The sequence below is a fragment of the Microtus pennsylvanicus genome, chromosome 18 (genome assembly GCF_037038515.1).
Source record: "Microtus pennsylvanicus isolate mMicPen1 chromosome 18, mMicPen1.hap1, whole genome shotgun sequence".
Taxonomy (NCBI): Eukaryota; Metazoa; Chordata; class Mammalia; order Rodentia; family Cricetidae; genus Microtus; species Microtus pennsylvanicus.
In genome coordinates this window covers 35,042,921-35,062,219 of record NC_134596.1, presented here as the reverse complement: position 1 = coordinate 35,062,219, position 19,299 = coordinate 35,042,921, and the positions used below count along the sequence as shown (strand labels likewise).

Sequence of the window (19,299 nt, the reverse complement as noted above, 5' to 3'; positions counted from 1 at the left end):
GTATGTATTGTGTATGTACTTAACACTGTAGATATATGATTGTACACTTAGATCTGTGTGAGCCTGTGAGTCTGTGTATATATGTGTCCCTATGTGTGTCTGTATGCATGTGTGTGTGCATGTGTGCATGTGTATGTGTGTGCATATGTGTGCTATGCTATATTATGTGTTTTTCCACTGTAGTATTTGAATGTGATTTGTGTATGTGTGTTATACTCTATGTGTTCTGTGGTATATATGGCGTATGTACTTAACCACTGTAAGTATATAGTTGTACACTTGAATCTGTGTGAGTCTGTGTATGTGTGTGTGTGTCTGTATGTATGTGTGTGTGCATGTGTTTGTGTGTACAGATGTCTGTTATGCTGTGTGTGTTACATTGTTATATTTATTTACATTGTATATACTTACCACTGTAGGTATTTGAATGTGCGTGTGTATGTGTGTGTGTGTGTGTGTGTGTGTGTGTGTGTGTGTGTGTAGGATAGAAGCTGACATCCATTACCTTCCTCATTCACTCTCCACGTTTACTTTTGAGACAAGGCCTCCACTGAAGCTGAACTACATGGCTATGCCGAGGCTGACTGGACACCAGGCTTCAGAATCCCACCCTTCCCTCTCTACCCCCTCCTCAGTACTGAAGATACAGATGATAATGATAAAAATAAATAAAATAATTTTTTAAAAAGAAAGAGAAGCTTTCCCCAAAATAAACCAGCTTCTACAATGAAAGTAACATTCAGTATCCTTGTTGCTCCAATATTCATTAAGAACTCACAGATATCCTCAGCTCAGTGAGCTGGAGTTAGTCTGTGAAAACTCATTTTGTCCAAGTTATTTTGGTTATAGAAGTTGATCTGGTCATTTGAACATAAACATCAGGACTATAATTTATAATGTAATATACCAGTAATAATTATAATGTTGCTATAATTTTGTTTCTTCCTTACCTTCAATTCATCTCCTTAGTTATTATAGTCCAGTTTTAACAAATCACAAAAGAGAAAGACAGACAATTTAAAAACAAGTGTTGCTTTATTCTAGAAGACGATGAATGAAAGAATACTTTCTCTGCTTCATGCCCAGGTTGAAAAATGAATGTATGTGTTGACAGTTAACAACCATTATCTTAGATGCGTAATATTGCTAAGTCATACCTATCTGTATGACAAGTTCATTTTAAGACTTTCTGTTGATCAGAGTCCTCAGAGATGCTTTCTATGCCATGTCCTCATGGCCATTGCGTTGCCACCTCTCAAACACTCAGGCCACATCAATATGCAAACACAAAATAGTCAGGATGAGTCAAGTCAGAATGAGAGTTGATGGTTTCAGAAAATTCAAAGCTGTGAAAAAGATATTTTGAAGAAGATGACTGTCATGTTTCAGCGACATGTCATTGAAGTGGGCAAATCTTTGGATATGATAAACATAAGATACATAGCAAATATTCATTAAACACAGAGAATCTGCCATCTTTTCCCCTCAGCCTCTGTTATGCACAGATTTGTTGATTTTCTGTTGTGTGTGAGGGCACACGGAGCTGGAATTGAGAAGGGAACCAGAACCAGAATCTCTACTCTTTTTTTTTTATTGAGAAAAAAAATTTCCGCCTCCTCCCAGCCTCCCACTCCTCCCCCCCTCCCTCTCAAGTCTGAAGAGCAGTCAGGGTTCCCTGCCCTGTGGAAAGTCCAAAGTCCTCCCCTCTCCATCCTGGTCTATGAAGGTGAGCATCCAAACTGGCTAGGCTCCCACAAAGCCAGAACATGAAGTAGGATCAAAACCCAGTGCCATTGTCCTTGGCTTCTCAGCAGCCCTCATTGTCACCCATATTCAGAGAGTCTGGTTTTATCCCCTGATTTTTCAGTCACAGTCCAGCTGGCCTTGGTGAGCTCCCAATAGATCAGCCCCACTGTCTCCGTGGGTGGGTCCTGACTTCCTTGCTCATCTTCTGAGCCATTTTAGGATTGGGAAGAGACTTGGACCTAGAGGGGCTTCCAGGTGCCCAAGGCGAGGTCCCCAGTTAGTTCCTGGGGCAGCTGAAGATAGGGATCCTGAAATGATCCTATCCTATAGCCATACTGATGAATATTTTGCATATCACCATAGAACCTTCATCTGGCGATGGATGGAGATAGAGATAGAGACCCACACTGGAGCACTGGACTAAGCTCCCAAAGTCCCAATGAGGAACAGAATCTCTACTCTTAAAGAAAGATGTTGTCTGTCGAGTAGTAGTAGATGTAGAACCAAAGAGTGGGTGCCATGGCGGAAGTGTGCAGTGCTCTGAAAGACTGGGATTGGGAACATCGTCTACCCTAGCCCAGAGTGCTCAAGGGAAGCCTGCAGAGAGGTGGTGTTTAAGCTGAAACACAAGAGTGAGTGGCTGAGACTAGAGAAGGCTCTAGGCCAAGAAAGTGTGTCCAAAGGCCTGCAGACAGACAGGGAAAAATGTCAAAATGATTGGCAGACAAGACAGAATCCCAGGATGAGAGGAATCAGAACAATGTGATTTCCAGGCCGGGAAAACCTTGGGCACCACATTATGTAGCTGTTTTATTTTATTTTATTTTTAAATCTGTCTCCTATGAATTCTGAGACCTTGAGTGTTCCCATGGAAAAAGTGGCTAAACTGAATCGTTGCTGTATAGAAGAAGCTATCTGGTTGTTTGTAGAGTCTGGCTGAGCTAACTAGAGCATACACAAGGAAGGTGGCTTAAGAAGTGATTGTCAAAATGCAGATAATCAATGACAACAGCTTGGCCTAAGAATCTAACTAAATACTGAGAAACGGGTACAAGCTAAAATATGCTTAAAAGGTAAACTTTATAGGATTCAGTTATAATTTAAAGTAGGATGGAAGGGAAATGCTATTCTTCTTTGAATTTAATTTTTGAAATTATAACATAATTTCAGCATTTCTCCCTCAAAACCTTCCCATAATTCCTCTGGTCCCCTTGAAATTAATGGCCACTTTATACATGCATATCTCTATATAGATATATGTTCCTAAGTATAACCTATAGTATACATAATGCCTATAGTTCTTTATGTAGAGTTGAAGCCTTGTGTATTTTCTTTCTCCATTTTGACACGCACTGATTCGGCTCATGTTTGGGCAGTCATGTTGGTGTAACTTCTGATATTATGAGGAAACTATTCTCTTTAATAAACCCTCTGTATCTTCTCTGCGCTGGATCCCGGGTCATGCACTCCTCACATGGTTATCTCTGTTTATGTGGAGTATAAGATCTCATCACAGTGTTGGGATGACTTTGAGTTCTGAAGTGTGGCAAGTGGCGAAGCCTGGAGGGGAGGCAGAGTTGGAACAGAACTCAATGGTTCCATTTTGGACGACCTTGGGTTTCTGATGTCGGTGAGGAATTTGAGAGCAGATGTTGAGAAGGAAGCTGGACACACGGGTTTGGGACTGTCAGAAATCTTGCTAGGAGGAAAAGTAGGACAATTTCGCTATTGCTCTGTGAGAGAATGAGTAAAAATAATGACTTAAGATGACATTCTGAATTATTTTTAACTTCAGGATGTAAGTTCGAGCAGAGCCTTCCTGTTTGAGTAATTTATATTTCAGTGACTACTTGACCAGGTTTAGTATTGAAGTTTTAGATCTACAGCTCGCCTGCCCGAAAGGGCGACTGCAGCCACCCGAAGCTCCTCTGTTCACACTCGAGCTCATACCATTGCTGTCCTCCACACCCCAGAGAAAAGTGTGCACAGCGCCAACCCCCAAAACCGCTATGCTTCATCGCCTAGAAATAAAAGAAAAACCTGAAATACTTTTTTTGCTGATGTGCAATGATTATTTTTTTGCATGATGAGCAATGACTTGATGATTAATCCGTCCCTTAAATAAAAGATTTCTATTTTTGCCTTTAATAAAGTTGAAAAGCAACTGTTCGCTAGCGGCACTAAAATAATTTTCGTTACAGATTACAGGATTTGAGACCTGTGACCGCTCTTCCCATTCTACCAACTTGTTTGTCGGTACAGTTACTAAACAAAGTATGAGCCATGCCTATCAGAAGAGCACTTTGTGCACAGCCTCTCTATATATTCCCTTCGCAATTCTTCCTTGTCAAATTCCAGTTTGAGTCTCTCACAATACCTCAACCAAAAATAACAGAAAACACATCTACTAACATCACCCATATCGGATACGTAACCAAAGCAAATCTGTTTAATCCTCTTCTTGGTCCATGAATCCAGCACTAGGAATACAATTCCTAGCTCCTACTTTCTTATGCTTTTCTCCCTCTGATCAACCCTCTCTACATCTTCACTTTGATCTCCTCTAACAATTGGTCTTCAGCCCTACAAACAAACAAAACGAACAAAAACCCACAATGAGCTCCATTTTGTATGTTTCAAAATAGCATCTTGTTTAATTCTGAATATAAATATTAGCATTGAATGTTAATTTCTGGCCTTCTGTAAATTGAAGAACACCACTTCTCTATGACATCACTATTTCACGTAGCACCAGTGGACAATAACTATATGCTGATAGGAGGCTGTGCTTGCAATAGGAAATCTGAATGGCAAGATTTGCTTGAGTTGTCATTCATTTTCCTCCTTGAATTTACGTTTCTTTTTCACATTCTCTCAGAGTTTTAGCCTGATATATTTTAATGTTAGACCTTATGCTCCATGCCCAGAGAGTTATATGAAACAAAAATGCATGTATAAATAAAGTGTTATGTTTCCCCAAATTCTCTATGACTATGAAACTTTAAATATTTAAATTTCTCTTTAAAACTAAATTTTTCTGATTATTATTAATGTATGGCTGATAAACTTACTTCAATATATTAAATCATCTATCTGTATTTCTAAAACAATGAAAATGTAATTACAGTAGGAATTTTTGTTTTCAATGAGACAAATAAAACCGTATCTACCCAACTTTTCCATTTGAAAATAGAGCTGTATCTAATGAGCATATTTCTAGAGGTTATGTGTGCAAGAGAAGATATGGTTGGCATGTTTCATAAATGGAAAACTGCTAAATGGTCAGAAATCACCATCAGAGACCAGTACAGTTGTCACAGGAGCCATTGGAAAGTGTGTCACTTTAATTGTTGCTTCCTCTTATCTTCTGGAAGCTTCTCTACCCTTGTGGGCAGACACTTTTACTAAGTAATGCCACAAAACTTATTATTATAGAATCCTCTGTTCTGTTATGCTCGTAAATGAAGTTTCATTGACAGTTTTAAGGTCATGCCAAAAAAGTCCAAATCACAGACAACAGTGGATTGCTTTGGACTCCGAAGAGAAAATTATGAATTTCAATGGACCATATACTGAAAAGTCAGATGATCTTTTGTAAGCAAGGGTGACCTTCTTCTTGCCCTTATCCTCATGCCTCCAACCCCAGGCCTCTGTATTCTTGTCTGTAGATGAAGAATGATGTAAGCGATCAGGCATATATTTGTAAAGAGCAAGCCGGTTTGCTTTCATGGGATCACAGAATGTCACCAGAAATTTCAAAATATGCCATGAGAGTTCATCACAAAATCAATTTGAGTTTATGTTGTGGAATGTGATTAAGCTTAGGGAGAAATGGAGAGTTTGGAAAATATAAAATCACAAAAACAATAGCAGCTGATTTTTAAAGCTTAGGAAAGGTCAGAGAACAACCTTGCCAATCATCTTCCCTTGAAAATTAGTAGCTTCAGGCAATTTAGCATTATCTGCTGTATGGGGAATTGCTCACAACCTTTGCCAGAATCAAATCATTCCAGTAATTATAGGTTTGAAGTTAAGAAGATCTTTGAGCTATCAGAATTCAAATTTGGGCAGCAAAATGATACATATTCCATTACTAACAAGCCCAACACAATATTTTCCTGTTAATTTGTTCATGCTTTTATTCAATAATACTGTTATTTCACTTTTGATTGAACAACTACTATAGACTTAGCCCTTTTCTATTAGTTATAGATGAAATAATAAGACAATGTTTCTTCTCTAAAAAGCTTACTATTTTAATTTTTGTAGAAAATAAATAAGTACGCACAATGTATAAATTGTTATATGATTATTTTTATATTACTATAAAGAAACAATTCATTGTTTATTTGATTTTGAGTAATGCCACAGCATGTTAGAGAATATTTGGTTGTCATGTGTTTAGATAATTCCGTGGACAGATGTTAATGATGAAATGTAAATTTTGTCTCTAACATATTTGATGGAAAGAAATACACCAGTCATACATGCTCTACAGATGACAAGGGAAAGTAACACATGATGCATACTTGGTAGCTACTTTGCGTTAAGGGATAGTGTTGGGCTTTTTGAAAGGGATTGCTTTTAAGGCCAGATATTAGAGACAAAATAATGTAGCTAAATGAAGAAAAATTCTTTCAAAGCTGAGAACTCAACAGATCCAACTGTCCTATGGCATGAATGAGCCAGGTGTATAGCAGGAACAAAAGTAGGGCCACGGAGGATGGAATGAAGCAGGAAGGAGGGCAGTGGTTAAAAAAAAAAAAGAAAAAGAAATGCTTGACAGAAAAACTTAACCAGGGGAATGATTTATTCTGGCTCTAGCTTTCAAAGGGTTCCATCTATCAGAGCCACAAAGGCATAGCTGAGAAGAGCAGCTCACATCATACTGAGCCAGGAATCAGGGGAAGGAGAACGCTTACACTCAGCTGGCTTTGTCTTTCCGTCCCCCCCCCCCCCTGCAAGCCCTTAGCTCACAGATAATAAGGCAGATGTTCAGAGTGTATCCTCTGCCCTCAGTTAATTCTCACTATGCCTCAATCTCCTAGGGCGTTCTAACGCCATTCCATTCAATCATGAAGACTAATGTGCAAGCCATATATTTAAATCTGAAAATAGGACGTCTGGCTTCATGAAGATGGTACTAGAAGTGTTGGTAGCTTCCAACAGAGTAAAGGTACTAGAGATGGAACGAAGAGATGGGCTTGTGTTTGTTGGAAATAGAGCAGTTGGTGGATGTAGACAAAAAGGAAACAATGGCCTAAGAGGTAATGGGTGGATAATTGTGCTTTCTTGTCTGAGGAACTGTGAGAGTTACAGACAAGGACTCTCTTCTCGGGAAACCTGTGTTCAAGTCAGGGTGGAGGGAATACAATAGGTCAGACAAAAGAAGCATAAATATACTGCATGTGTTCTTAAACTTCACAAAGATTATGTCCTTATAGCAACCAATTAATTTACTCACCGTAGCATTTAGCTCATGGTTTTAAGTATTTTTAAATTCTTTAAACCATTTAAAATTAAAAATTTTAAACACTTTAAAATTCATCTTAAATATTCTAACCATATCAGAAACCATCAAAATTCCTTACCATCAAATATGTATTTGTGTGGATAAGTGCAGTTTTGGGCTTCTGAGATTCTGTGTTCTTCCAAAGTTCGTCGAGTATTAGTGAGCATCTCCTATACCCCTAGCTAATGGCAAGCATCACAATAAGGGGCATGACCACATCCTTCAATTCTTTTATTATGTTATGTTATGTCTATGAAAAAGAATGTTAAATTTCAAAATAATCATGGAAATGACCAACAAAACTCTAAAATTATTACCTGAATTCTAATGATGGAAAGGCATCCTTAAGCTGGAATTGTTTTTATATGTAAGAGAATATGAGCAGCTCTCCCTGCGATATGATCTTGTGTATATCCTCTACCTTATTCCCTGGGTCTGTGGCCAGTATCCTTAGGTCAAAACTGTTTCCTTGGTTTCCGTGTACCCTACACTGTGTGTAGTAGATGCTTGATACTTATTGGCTGAACAAACATGGCTGCAGCAATATTTGAGATTTTATTGTTGGCAGTCAATTGCCTTTGTGGAGACCTTGTCTTCTAACTAGGGTTTTTCTTGAATGTGAATGTGACTGTGAAGGGTAGTTTGTATCTCAGGTGGAATACATTGGAGTTTGTCCTTTTTATGCCAAAGAAACTGGGATGACAAGAGAGTATCACTGAAGCACAGGATAACTGGAGAAGGTGTGGCTATGCACAGCAAAGATGTCACTGACTAACTACCACACTTCTAAATGTATTTATATATTTACCAATCCTCTACTCTGCCAGCTCTGTTCCAGGCACCCCTAGAGGTGCTAAACATTCAAAAGTAAGCAAGGTAGATTTTTCCGAGTGAATCACAATTTATAAATAGAAATAAAAGTAAATGCTTCTTGCCTTTCCTCTCTTCCCACATGTAATCCAGTGACATTTGTAGTAACATGTGTAGTTCCTAATAAGCATTCTTCTCTGTCCCCCTTTACCCTGTTAATGTCAAAGGTCCGGGGGGGAGGGGTTCACCCTATGCTCTGAGGATAGCCCATGTGATCTTCTACCCATCCTTCCAAACCAAGTTAAGTCGTCTTCTTTACATAAAGGCAAGTGTGTGGGGAAGGGGGATTGGTCTCTTACAACACAATCATCTAGCTTTAAGTAACCATCACTTCTGTTCCCTTCGGTTTCAAGTCCAAATTCCTTAGCAAGCCTTGCAGGCCTTCCAGGCCTGTGATGCTTCTCACCAGCTGCTAAGCAGCTCCAGAAGCTGGGATCCCTCTCTGCCCACCTGATGAACATCAATATGACCCTCAATCTCAGCTAACTTAGATGCTGGAAGAAGGTTCCTTTAATATTCTTAAAACAATTGTTTCTCAATACATTCCCCCTGTGCCACAACATTTACATGAAATTTTAGTAGCTCGCTTTTCTAAGGCTACTGTTAAACTATAAAGCAACTTCAGAGTGAGTAGCCGTGTTGAAAAGGAGGTAGGATACTTGACAGACAACTGAAATCTAAAGGTGGCGTAGCTAGCCAAGGACAGGCTTATACCATGAATCTGTGCTATGTTTGAGCAAATTAATGTATAACAAGAGACAGGGCTGGGGCAGTAAATAATAACCAGATTGCTGAAGACTTTGTGGGCTTCTGAAGGCCTTTGGACTTTGTTAAACAGGCAGGTGGATCCAGTCTTTATTCCTTAGATCCCAAAGAGTTTTGCTACCAGAAGCCCAGAGGAAGCCTTTGTGGGGATTAGAAAAAGACTCTTTTCAGCTGGGGCTCTAAGCTTGAAGAAGAAAAGGTGTTACCCACAGTCTCCTCTGTGTGCAATGGGCTCTGCCCATTTGTCTGTGGCATGCTGACCCTGGTTTTCTCAGAATCCCCGGAGAGAAACAGTTAAGACTGTCCAGCAAGCGGTGTTCTCATGCCCCTTTTTTCTCTGATGTAAAAATCATGAAAACCCTGCCTTTCCTGTGACTTTAAATAATTGTAATTGTATGCTCTGTGGCTTCTGAACAAGATTTAATTTGCAAATAGAGCTTGACTTAGTAATTTTAAATGCTTGAAAGTCTGCCATAGGCAGTTGGAAATGATTGAAGACTAGCAAATTTAGGATAAAGCGATGAGTAACAAGATTCTGGGAATAGGTTAAGAAAGGGATGAGCGGATGAGTTTTTGCCAATTTGACATAAACGATCATCGTCTGGGAGCATGGCACACAAGACTGTAGGGTATTTTCTTAATTAGTGACTGATTGGTGGGGGCAATCCATTCCTGGCCCTGGGTTCTAAGACAAAGCAGGCTTAGCAGGCTGTGTAGAGCAAGCCAGGAAGCAGCAATCCTCATGATCTTTGTATCAGCTCCCGCCTCCAGGTTCTTGTCCTGTGTGAGTCCCTGTCCTGACTTCTTCCAATGATGGACTAGAAGTGGAACTATAAGTCATGTAAAACCTTTCCACCTCAATTATTTTAGTTATGGTGCTTCATCCCAGCAAGACAAACTGTAACTACCACAAGGGGTTACAAGGAGACAATGCAAGAGGCAAGAAAGGCAATAATGAGATTTTCTAGAATCTAGTTGACAATAAGGGCCAGGACTAGAGGAATTAGTAGGGGAGGAAATCCAAAATTTCTCTGTCTCTCTCACTCTCTCCTCTCCCCTCCCACGTGTGTGTGTGTGTGTGTGCATGTGTGTGTGTGTGTGTTATAGACTAGATGTATGGCCAAGGGAAAAGGAGACAAACAACCCTCCCACACCATGCATTTATGGCCTTGAAATAATTTAACTTGGTGAAGATGAAAAGTGAAGGAAAGAGTTATCCAAGGGAAAGAAATAATAATTTTGGCAAAGAAATTTCAAGATGCCATTTTTTTTCTCTGAGTAGTACCCCATTGAAGTGAAGTGTCAGACTTTGTTGACTTCCCATGGGAAGCCTTACCCTCTCTGAGAAGGGATGGGGGGAGGCAGGAAGAGGTGAAGGAGGGGAAACAGTGATACCTGTGTAAAATGAGAAAAGATGGTACAAAAATAATTCCTAATAAGAAAAGAAAAAGGAAAAAAAAAGAATAATTTGGCATTTTGATCCATTTGAGGTGTGCTCTTGACTTACAGATAGATAAATGCAAGACTTGGATGACCTTAAATTGTGATCTGTAAAACACCAGAGGTGTAGTGAACAGAATTTTAAAAATCATTGAATTCAATTAAAAATTAATTAAATTAAATTAAAAATCATTGAATTCAATGATTCCAGGCAGAAGAAAATTGGCTAACCGGGTAGTGGGAACTCCAGGACTAGAATCTGTGATTGCTTTACAAACCTAATGTTCTCACCACTGCACTTGGTTTCCTGTGCATCTCAGCTTCTCACCTAAATATTTCTCACTATCACAGAGGAAAGGGGATCTCGAGTGAAACAAGGTGTGTAATTATGAATCCCTTGTATCAGGGACAACATCCGTGTCTAGGATTGAAAAATATTGGAATGGAGGGGAATAAAGGAGTAAATCCAACGTTTAAAGTCACATTTCCTAAAGTACAATTGTTTTACATAGTAGGTCTAGCAAGGTACTCAGCTCCCTTGCAGTTTTGGATGAGAATCTGCCTTGTCTTTGCACTCCAGGGCATTATGAGCAATGAGAACTTTAGTGATTCTTAAACATTGCCTGAGGTCATGGAGAATGAACTTTCCCTGGATGAGGGCAGATTTAACTGGCTCTTTGGTAAAAGAAAGAAATATGGAATCGAACATAGTGGCATGTTTACAGAAGAGTATAAAAGGAATAAGTCCAAAAAACAAAAGGAATAAGTCCAAACTTAGACTTCATACATGATGCTACTGCTTAAATAAAAACTGCTTGTCAGACAAATAAAAATAAGTCGTTGTCCTTATTTTGTATGTGTTTAGTAAGTCTTGACACATTGAGGGTTGAGCAGAAACTTTGGCAGATTTGATTTGGGAAGAGTTCCCTTCCTTTTTCTCCGGGTGGAGTAGAGAGCAGCTTATTAGCCTGACACCAGAAAAGCCACGAAGCAGCTGTAGTAACTGAATCCAGGTGGAAGGGACAGCTCCCCATCTCATGAAAGGTGACAGGCTGTCCTCCTGTCTGTGGGCAGAATTTTATAGTGGGCAGAATAAGCATTGTCCAGTCCTATGGTTCTCTCTTTGAAATTCCTACTCGATGCCTACTTGCTTTGTTATAGTCATTAAGCCGCCTGGCTTGAGATTTGTTACTGGCAGCTTTGCTTCTCCAGGAAAGAGCCCAAAGACCAATCACTGGTGCTGAAATAGCAATTTCTTCCCCCTGTTGTGGAAAGCTGTGATGTTTCCCAGATGACAGCTGCAGAGAGTCCCGAAAGCATTTTGCAGACGGGAAATGAAGCGGCAAATGGAGAGGGAGAGACGGTGTGTTCACTGTAGAAGATGGCGTCCATGCATAATAAATACGGCCGCTCTCGCCCAGCGTTAGAGAGGAGAACGGAGCCCTGTTAAAACGGAGAACAAAGTGACCACATTAGCTAACGCTGAACGAAAGAGAAAGAGTCTAGAACACAAAGTACATGGGAGAAAATAGTTAGCATGTGCGTGGCTTCTCACAGTGTGCCACTGTGGTCTCCTGGGCCAGGTTTCCTTTGCGATTTGTTCCAAATAGTGGAGAGTTGTAAAATGAGCTGTTTGGTTGCATCATCAGAAATCAAGACTTAGGTCATAATTGTCTGATATTTAGAAGATCGATAGCTTTTTTTTAGACCAGTAACAAAAGTTCACCAGAACTTACTAAAATGATAAGAGGGATTATTTAGGAAGATACTTGGAGTAAATTCTCAGACTCAAGCATGAACTGGACAACTAAACTCTGAGAAGAGTAGCCATGAACTGAGACAGCACTGAGTATCTAGGAGAATCCTTCCCTTTGCACAAAGCCTTTATTTCTTCTTAATAATCTATTTTATTCCAAGTCTTTTTATTTTCTATTATTTTGATATCTTAGAGTCAATGTGGAGGAAATGAGTTAAAATATTAATCTCTTATTTTCTGTTTTTGGTTTTGTTTTGTTTGTTTGTTTGTTTAGATAGCATTTCTCTGTAGCTTTGGAGTCTGCCCTGGAATGAGCTCTTATAGACCAGGCTGGCCTAAAACTCACAGAGATCCGCCTGCCTCTACCTCCTGAGTGCTGGGATTAAAGGTGTGTGCTACCACCTCCCAGCAACATTGAATCTAATAGTGTTAGTTCTACATTCTACTCAACAAGGACTCTACAGCAATGTGGGTCTTTACTTTGCATATTAGGAACTTCTAAAACACCTGTCTTGTTGCTTTCCTTAAAAAAATATTACATTGTCCTGGTTTCCATATTTTTAGCTTCAGTTATAATGTGGTTCATGAATTAAATGAGAAATTTCAAAAAGAGAGAACCTTAGTGGTTTTTGAGACTTTAGAAATGTTTGTTTGTACTTTGTGAGTGAACAGGAGTGGGCAGGCTTGTGATAATGCAAGTTTATATGACTGTCTGAGAGGACTTGGATGTGGGTGAAGATGCATAGAAGGTTGGAGGCCAGGCAAGGGTTGGGAAAATGCGGTCAAGTGTGCCAACTTTCAGAGACTGGCTGAGGCTGGTTTGAAGCTCTCATTTGAGTCAGAAAAAGTCTTTCTTGGGGAGCAGAGGAATGGTCTTGGGGACAGGAAATTACATTATGCTCCACAAGGCAACATTTACCCACAGAATTGCTTTTAAATTCTGTTTTTGAAAATATCCTCCAGAATATTCTTTCTTCCATTTCTGAAATAAAGCAATGATTATTTTTCACATCTAGATTTTCATTTTCTTCCTTTCTCCCCCATATTATGTTTATCTATTATGTTTTCTTCATATGCCTCTTATGCAAATGTTTCTCACTTTTTTCATAACAATAACTAACATTTCTTGATGTTTACCTTTTATCGGGCACAATGATAATTATCTCTATTGCATTATCTCTCTGCAGCCATACAGGAAACTTATTATCCCCATTTTCAGATATAGATATTTCACCTTTAAGATGTTGAATGAATTCCTTAAAGAAACAGCTCCTAAGTTTCAGAATTGAGATGAGTTGTTTCCCGGCCACCCATACTCCTAAAGTAATAACAGAGAAACTATATTATTTGAATCACTGCTTGGCCAATCACTTAAGCATATTGCTAGTTAGCTCTTATATCTTTAGTTAAGCCATTTCTATTATATTTTACCACGAGGCTCATAGCCTACCAACAAGGTTCCAGCTGGCAGCACACATCTTTCTCCTCTGTCAGCTCCATGGCATCTTCCTGACTCTGCCTACTCTCTGTATATATCTTTTCCAGCCTGGCTATATCCTGTTAAGCCATTGACCGAAAGCAGTTATTTTATTCATTAACCAATAGAAGCAACACATATACAGAAGGACTTGCCACACCAATACTTTGTTCTTAGGTTATCTGAAACATATGATATGCCTATCATAGATGGGAACATAAAGTATATGATAGGGAGGAACATAAAAGATACCTTTTAAAACTTTCATAATCGCCTTACTTAAGGAGAACTAGAACTACAACTTTGCCATTTTCTTTCTTTCTAATATTTCTTACATAGTAAACAGCAATATTTTCAAGTTTGAGTATGTATTATGAATTGGTAGGCATATTAAATTAATAATATATAAAATCACAAAGCATCCTATTTTAACAATAAATCATATGTTGATACCTATGGGGGAAGTGTATTTTGCTTGTTATTTTAAAATATATTCTTGGGCCTGGAGATATGGCTTAGTGGTTAAGAGAACTAGCTACTCTACTAGAAGACCCAGTACCAACATGGCCACTAAAAACTGTATGAACACTACTTCCAGGGCATCTGGCACCCTCACACACACACACACACACACACACACACACACACACACACACACGCAGGCAAAACACCAGAGCACATAGAAATAAATAAATAAAATTTTTTTTTAAAATAATCCCAACAGAGAGAGCCAGTAATTTCTTGGCTATTAGTTTGGAGTGATGCCTCATCATGTGAGATGTTACTTCATTGATAGATAAGAAGGTTAGGTGTGCTTCTGCATGCAGGTGTTAGTGATTAAATGGTCTTTGGTTGCTAATACATTTGATTGAAGGACATACATGAGAATTGCAAGAGGAAATTCCAGGGAACTATTGAAACCATTTTTTTTAACTGATGAAATTGCTGCAGACAAAACTACTGGCATATCTGAAACAACAGACACTGAGTGGAACTGTCAGCTACAGTAGTAGATTGAAGAGGAAGTCTGTATGCAAATAGCTTCCTTAGACAAGGGCTCAGAAGTACCATAGAGGAGGGGCGTTTGGTTGGGATGATGCATTGCTTCAGCTTGAAGCTAATGATACATTGATGTGCCTTAAAATGAAGGGGTGACTTTACTCACCGAGGTTATCTGCAGTTAGAGTACACAAATTAATTTTAAATAGCTGTGGCCCTCTGGCCAGAATCTATTTCAAGCAACTGGGTGGAAGGGAAGTTGGATGTCCTAGTTCCCTAGCTTGACATTACCTCCTTTTAAGAACTTTCATGTGCATTCCTCATCTGTTTTTATTTTAATGTAAAGCCCACAACTCTCAATTCTTTGTATTGGCAAAGAACAAGGTAAAGCCAGTGGGCCATCATGCCCCTGTCCTTACCAACCGTGAGTGACCTTACCGTTGATATCTCTCTATTTTTAAAGTGGAGATCAATAGTTCATGAACTGAAATGAGAAAGATGAGCCAAGAGACCAGACTGATAGAGAGCACACAGTTGACGCTCCAATGGCAAGTTTCTATCTCTACCATATTCCCTTTTAAACAAATCACTCTGGGCATGTCTTGTCTATTTTCAGAAATGTTCCTGCCTCCAGTGGTACATGTATCTACACCTGTTAGCTGTCTGCTGACTCCTCTCCCCGACCATGGCTATGCTTCCTCTTTCCTTATGGGCATATGAAATGCAGAGGGATGGGTGTCTTCCTATGTAGACCCATTGTCGTTAATCTTCCGTTCTATGCACTATGTTAAAATTGCCTACCTCACCTATATATTCAGAAACAACCATGTGAGTTAGGTTGTGTTTTGTTTATACTTGTAACTGATAAAGATGTCAATGTACACAAAAAGAAATAATTAGTACAGTTAGAATAGATGTAGCCTTCCTTTTTTACTACAGCTCCCTTCGATGAAAAAATAGTGGTCAAGATATGATTAGTATTCTGAACATGAAGTAATGGTAAACTGTGCTTTTTCATTATCATGAGATGGCAAAATTACCCACTCTCAAAGGACCAGCTGCTCCAGGGTGGCTGGCATCCCTAATGCATGCCAACATTCTCAAAACTATTTTAATTGGTAGCTTTCCGGGTATTTTTTGTTTTGTTTTGTTGGGGAGGAAATGTATGTGTAAACCTATTAAAGCCATTCCATCTGTTCTGATGAAATAACATCACTATATCTTAGTGAAATCTTCCGTTGCAGGATTTTAAGGCTGCTGTGGGTTCTCATAAAGGGTTGAAATAACAGCTTCTTAAACAGACTTAAAAAGAATTTGGATACCATACACCTAAAATCCTCCCCATGCTTTTATATAATATTCCCATGATAAACTTGTATTTTTAATTGATAGGCATAATATACATAAAATGGTGCATTACACTAGATATGTTTTTTTTAATAAGAAGGCTTGAAGGATCCAGGTGTATTTCAATACTAGAGTACTTGCCAAGTATGCCTGAAGTGCTAGGCTTAGCCATCCAGCACTGCAAAATAAATAAATACAAAAAAATACAAATAGGTGGGTAAGTAAGTAGGTAGAGAATAGATGACGATGATGATTATGGGGATGATGGTGATGCTAGATGGGTAAATAGATGATAGATAGATAGATAAATAGATAGATAGATAGATAGATAGATAGATAGATAGATGATCTATATAAATAAATAGGTAGATTAGATAGATAGATAGATAGATAGATAGATAGATAGATAGATAGATAGATAGATGATTTATATAGATAAAAAAGGTAGATGATTGATAGATAAACAGGCAGATAGATAGGATACATAGGTACATAAGACACATAGACTTTAGAACACATCTAGTCTCTGCCTAGTCTTCCAGTAGAAGGGTGTAACTACTTATTACATATTACACTAATTTCCACAATGGACATCAGTCTTATTCTACAAAGCTATAAAACAAATACATTATTAGGAATATTATACATCAATACATACTACACCATAAATATGTTTATTATATGCTAGGATTTACAGAAAGGGTTATTATATATTATCTAGTATATTGCTTCCTAAAACATTTATAGCAGATGTTACTATTGTAAAAGTAAATAATGTGGAGGTTTAGAGAAACTGAGAAAATTGCCTATACATACAAAAGCAGAAGATGAGACTCTAACAACTGAATTGGTTTTTTCATATTCAACAAATATTTGCCCAATAATATATCTCTTAGACAAAACCAGACATTGGATGGGGGAAGAAGGGAATGGAAGTTGAGAAAGGGACCAACCACATTCACTTTTCCATGGTCACTTTGAAAAGAAGGGTTCCAAAGGTAACACAGAGGACCCAAGAATGTTAGTCTAGAGGTTTTGGAAGTCATCCAGGGAAGATGTGGCGCTTACTTCAACCAGGTGGTAGCAGGGAATATGAGCAAACCTGGATTACCACTGGATTCGCTCTGTAAATTTATCTGAAGGTATAGTAATGGGGGGGAAGAAGGGGTCAGGTAAGAACAGTTACTCACTTTTGACTTGGACCAACAAAGTAGCCCGAGATGGGGAACCTTAAGACGATTGGGCAGAGCGAAGAAATCTTTCTAACCAGAAACCCATGCTGTTAGACAATATTCGAGTTATCACTAATCATTATAATAAAAATAAACTAACCGGAAAGGAAGTCAAATCATGCCTTCCTGTGTGAGGACAGAAACAAAGCATTACATAATTCTTAGTTTTTTAAGGAAACATCTTAGACAGGATTATCTGAGGCTCTCATCAAGCTTCATTAAGCCTAAGCTTCAATATTTATAATATTGCAAGATGAATTCCTGGGAAAAGATATTTAAAGATAATTCAACAATCTAAACACATTGAGATGGCTGTTTTATATGTTTTTTCCTTCCTACATAGTTATATTTTTGAGAGTTTCTACAATCCTTGCATAACACTTTTACATCTAGTGAGTTAAGCATTTTACAAAGTTAAATGGTAAAATCACATCTGTTGTGTCTATATAGTATGCCACAATAACTTCTGAGAAGTCTTTAGAGCATAACTTTCAGTCTAGCCAATTAAGACAGGAAAAATGATGTCATTGACAGATTTCCTTCTAACTATGCCCTATGCCTCTCAGTTCAAGTCACACCACTGTAGTCGAGTCTAAGAGGGAAACTGGCTAGCCTTGTGATCCTTGTCTGGAACGTGACACTGACAAGGAGCTTGATCTTGACTTGATTTCTTGTACTGTAGGTAAGAGACCTTACAAATTGGAACATTTTCAAATCTCTCACACTCTTGCCCCCTTGTTAAGGTTAGATAGCGATGGTGAATTCACTCCAGGTCCCCAGCTCCTGCTCAACCTTGCCTCTTCCTCCCTTGCAGGGTCAATGATTGTATCTTGCGGGTGAACGAGGTTGACGTGTCAGAGGTTTCCCACAGTAAAGCGGTGGAGGCCCTCAAAGAAGCGGGCTCGATTGTGCGGCTGTATGTGCGGAGAAGGCGACCCATTTTGGAGACTGTCGTGGAAATCAAGCTTTTCAAGGGCCCGAAAGGTAATAAAACTGTAAAAGACTCATACTGAGGCACAAATGTCAAAGCTGTTTGTCTAAAATTTACTCCATGACCTTTAGATCTCTGACCTGCATTGCTTACCCAGCACACTTGACACTCTGTGATAGCGGATTTTCCAGATGGTTGAAGATACCAGAGCTCTACACACAAACTCATGTAAGAAGAGCTTTTATTTATGTAGGAAATACCATAACTAATAATAACCACCACTTAATATTTTCTATGAAGTTTTAATTGACAGGCTTGTTATAACTTGGCCAGCATATTAATATTTTCTAATATTTCAGATGTACCTGGCAGATTTTTTCACATAACCAGATATTAATATAAGTAACAGAGATAATCTTTACTGGGACTGGAGAGTTTGCTCAATAGTTCAGAGCTTGCTGAGTTCAGTTCCCAGAACCCTTATCAGACTGCTCACAAGCACAGATTGCTCTGGCTCCAAGGGTTCTCACACCCTCTTCTGGCCTCCGTGCACACCTGCACACATATGCCGTTCACTCACACAGACACATACATGTAAAAAAACTAAATCTTAAAACAACTTTCTTTACTGAGACTTCATAATGCAATTTCTTTTGATTTTGTATTATGTATTGTAGCCAATATGTGTTGTATTGCTCTTAGCTTGGAACAGACAAAATAAGTTAAGCTTATTTTTTTTAATGTTTATAAATGTTTAGGTGTTCTTGTGCTTGCACCAAGAAGCTGATTAGCAGTGAGATTGAATTGTTATATGAATTTCACTTAGAACACTGACATTAACACTACTTGAATAGTATTTCAAATGCTTCGGAAAAGTTTAATAATGATCTTAACACAATTAAAATAATATTTTAGATGATGAATGGGTAATCATTAGACTCTTAATAAAGTATTTAATATCTAATGCTAAGTATGTGATTGAAAAAATAAGCATGTGATCTTCTCTGGGGAACAGTATTAAGTGGTATTTGCAGTCTTGGACACAAGAACCGAGCAAACTCATCAAGAGCCTAGTTCAGCCATTTACTGGTGTGATTACCTTCATTAAATCTATGTACTTAATGAAAGGAAACATTTTCTAAAGGACTTGCACATAGTAGGAAGAAGCACAGACCAAAGACCGGAGCATGTAGGTTGAAGCCCTCTCTGCCTGCACAAGTTGTT

At 38.6% G+C, this 19,299-nt stretch overlaps 1 protein-coding gene across 31 annotated transcripts in view; it reads left to right on the top strand.

Annotated features, from left to right (window-relative positions):
- The window catches only part of Dlg2 (discs large MAGUK scaffold protein 2), a 1,657,078-nt gene that overhangs the window by 1,170,173 nt on the left and 467,606 nt on the right, over positions 1-19,299 (top strand). For all 31 annotated transcript variants that reach the window (XM_075952981.1, XM_075952978.1, XM_075952983.1 and 28 more), the window contains one exon: positions 17,959-18,128. In XM_075952981.1, coding sequence (XP_075809096.1) covers positions 17,959-18,128 — 170 coding nt within the window. The remainder of the gene's footprint in view (positions 1-17,958; positions 18,129-19,299) is intronic.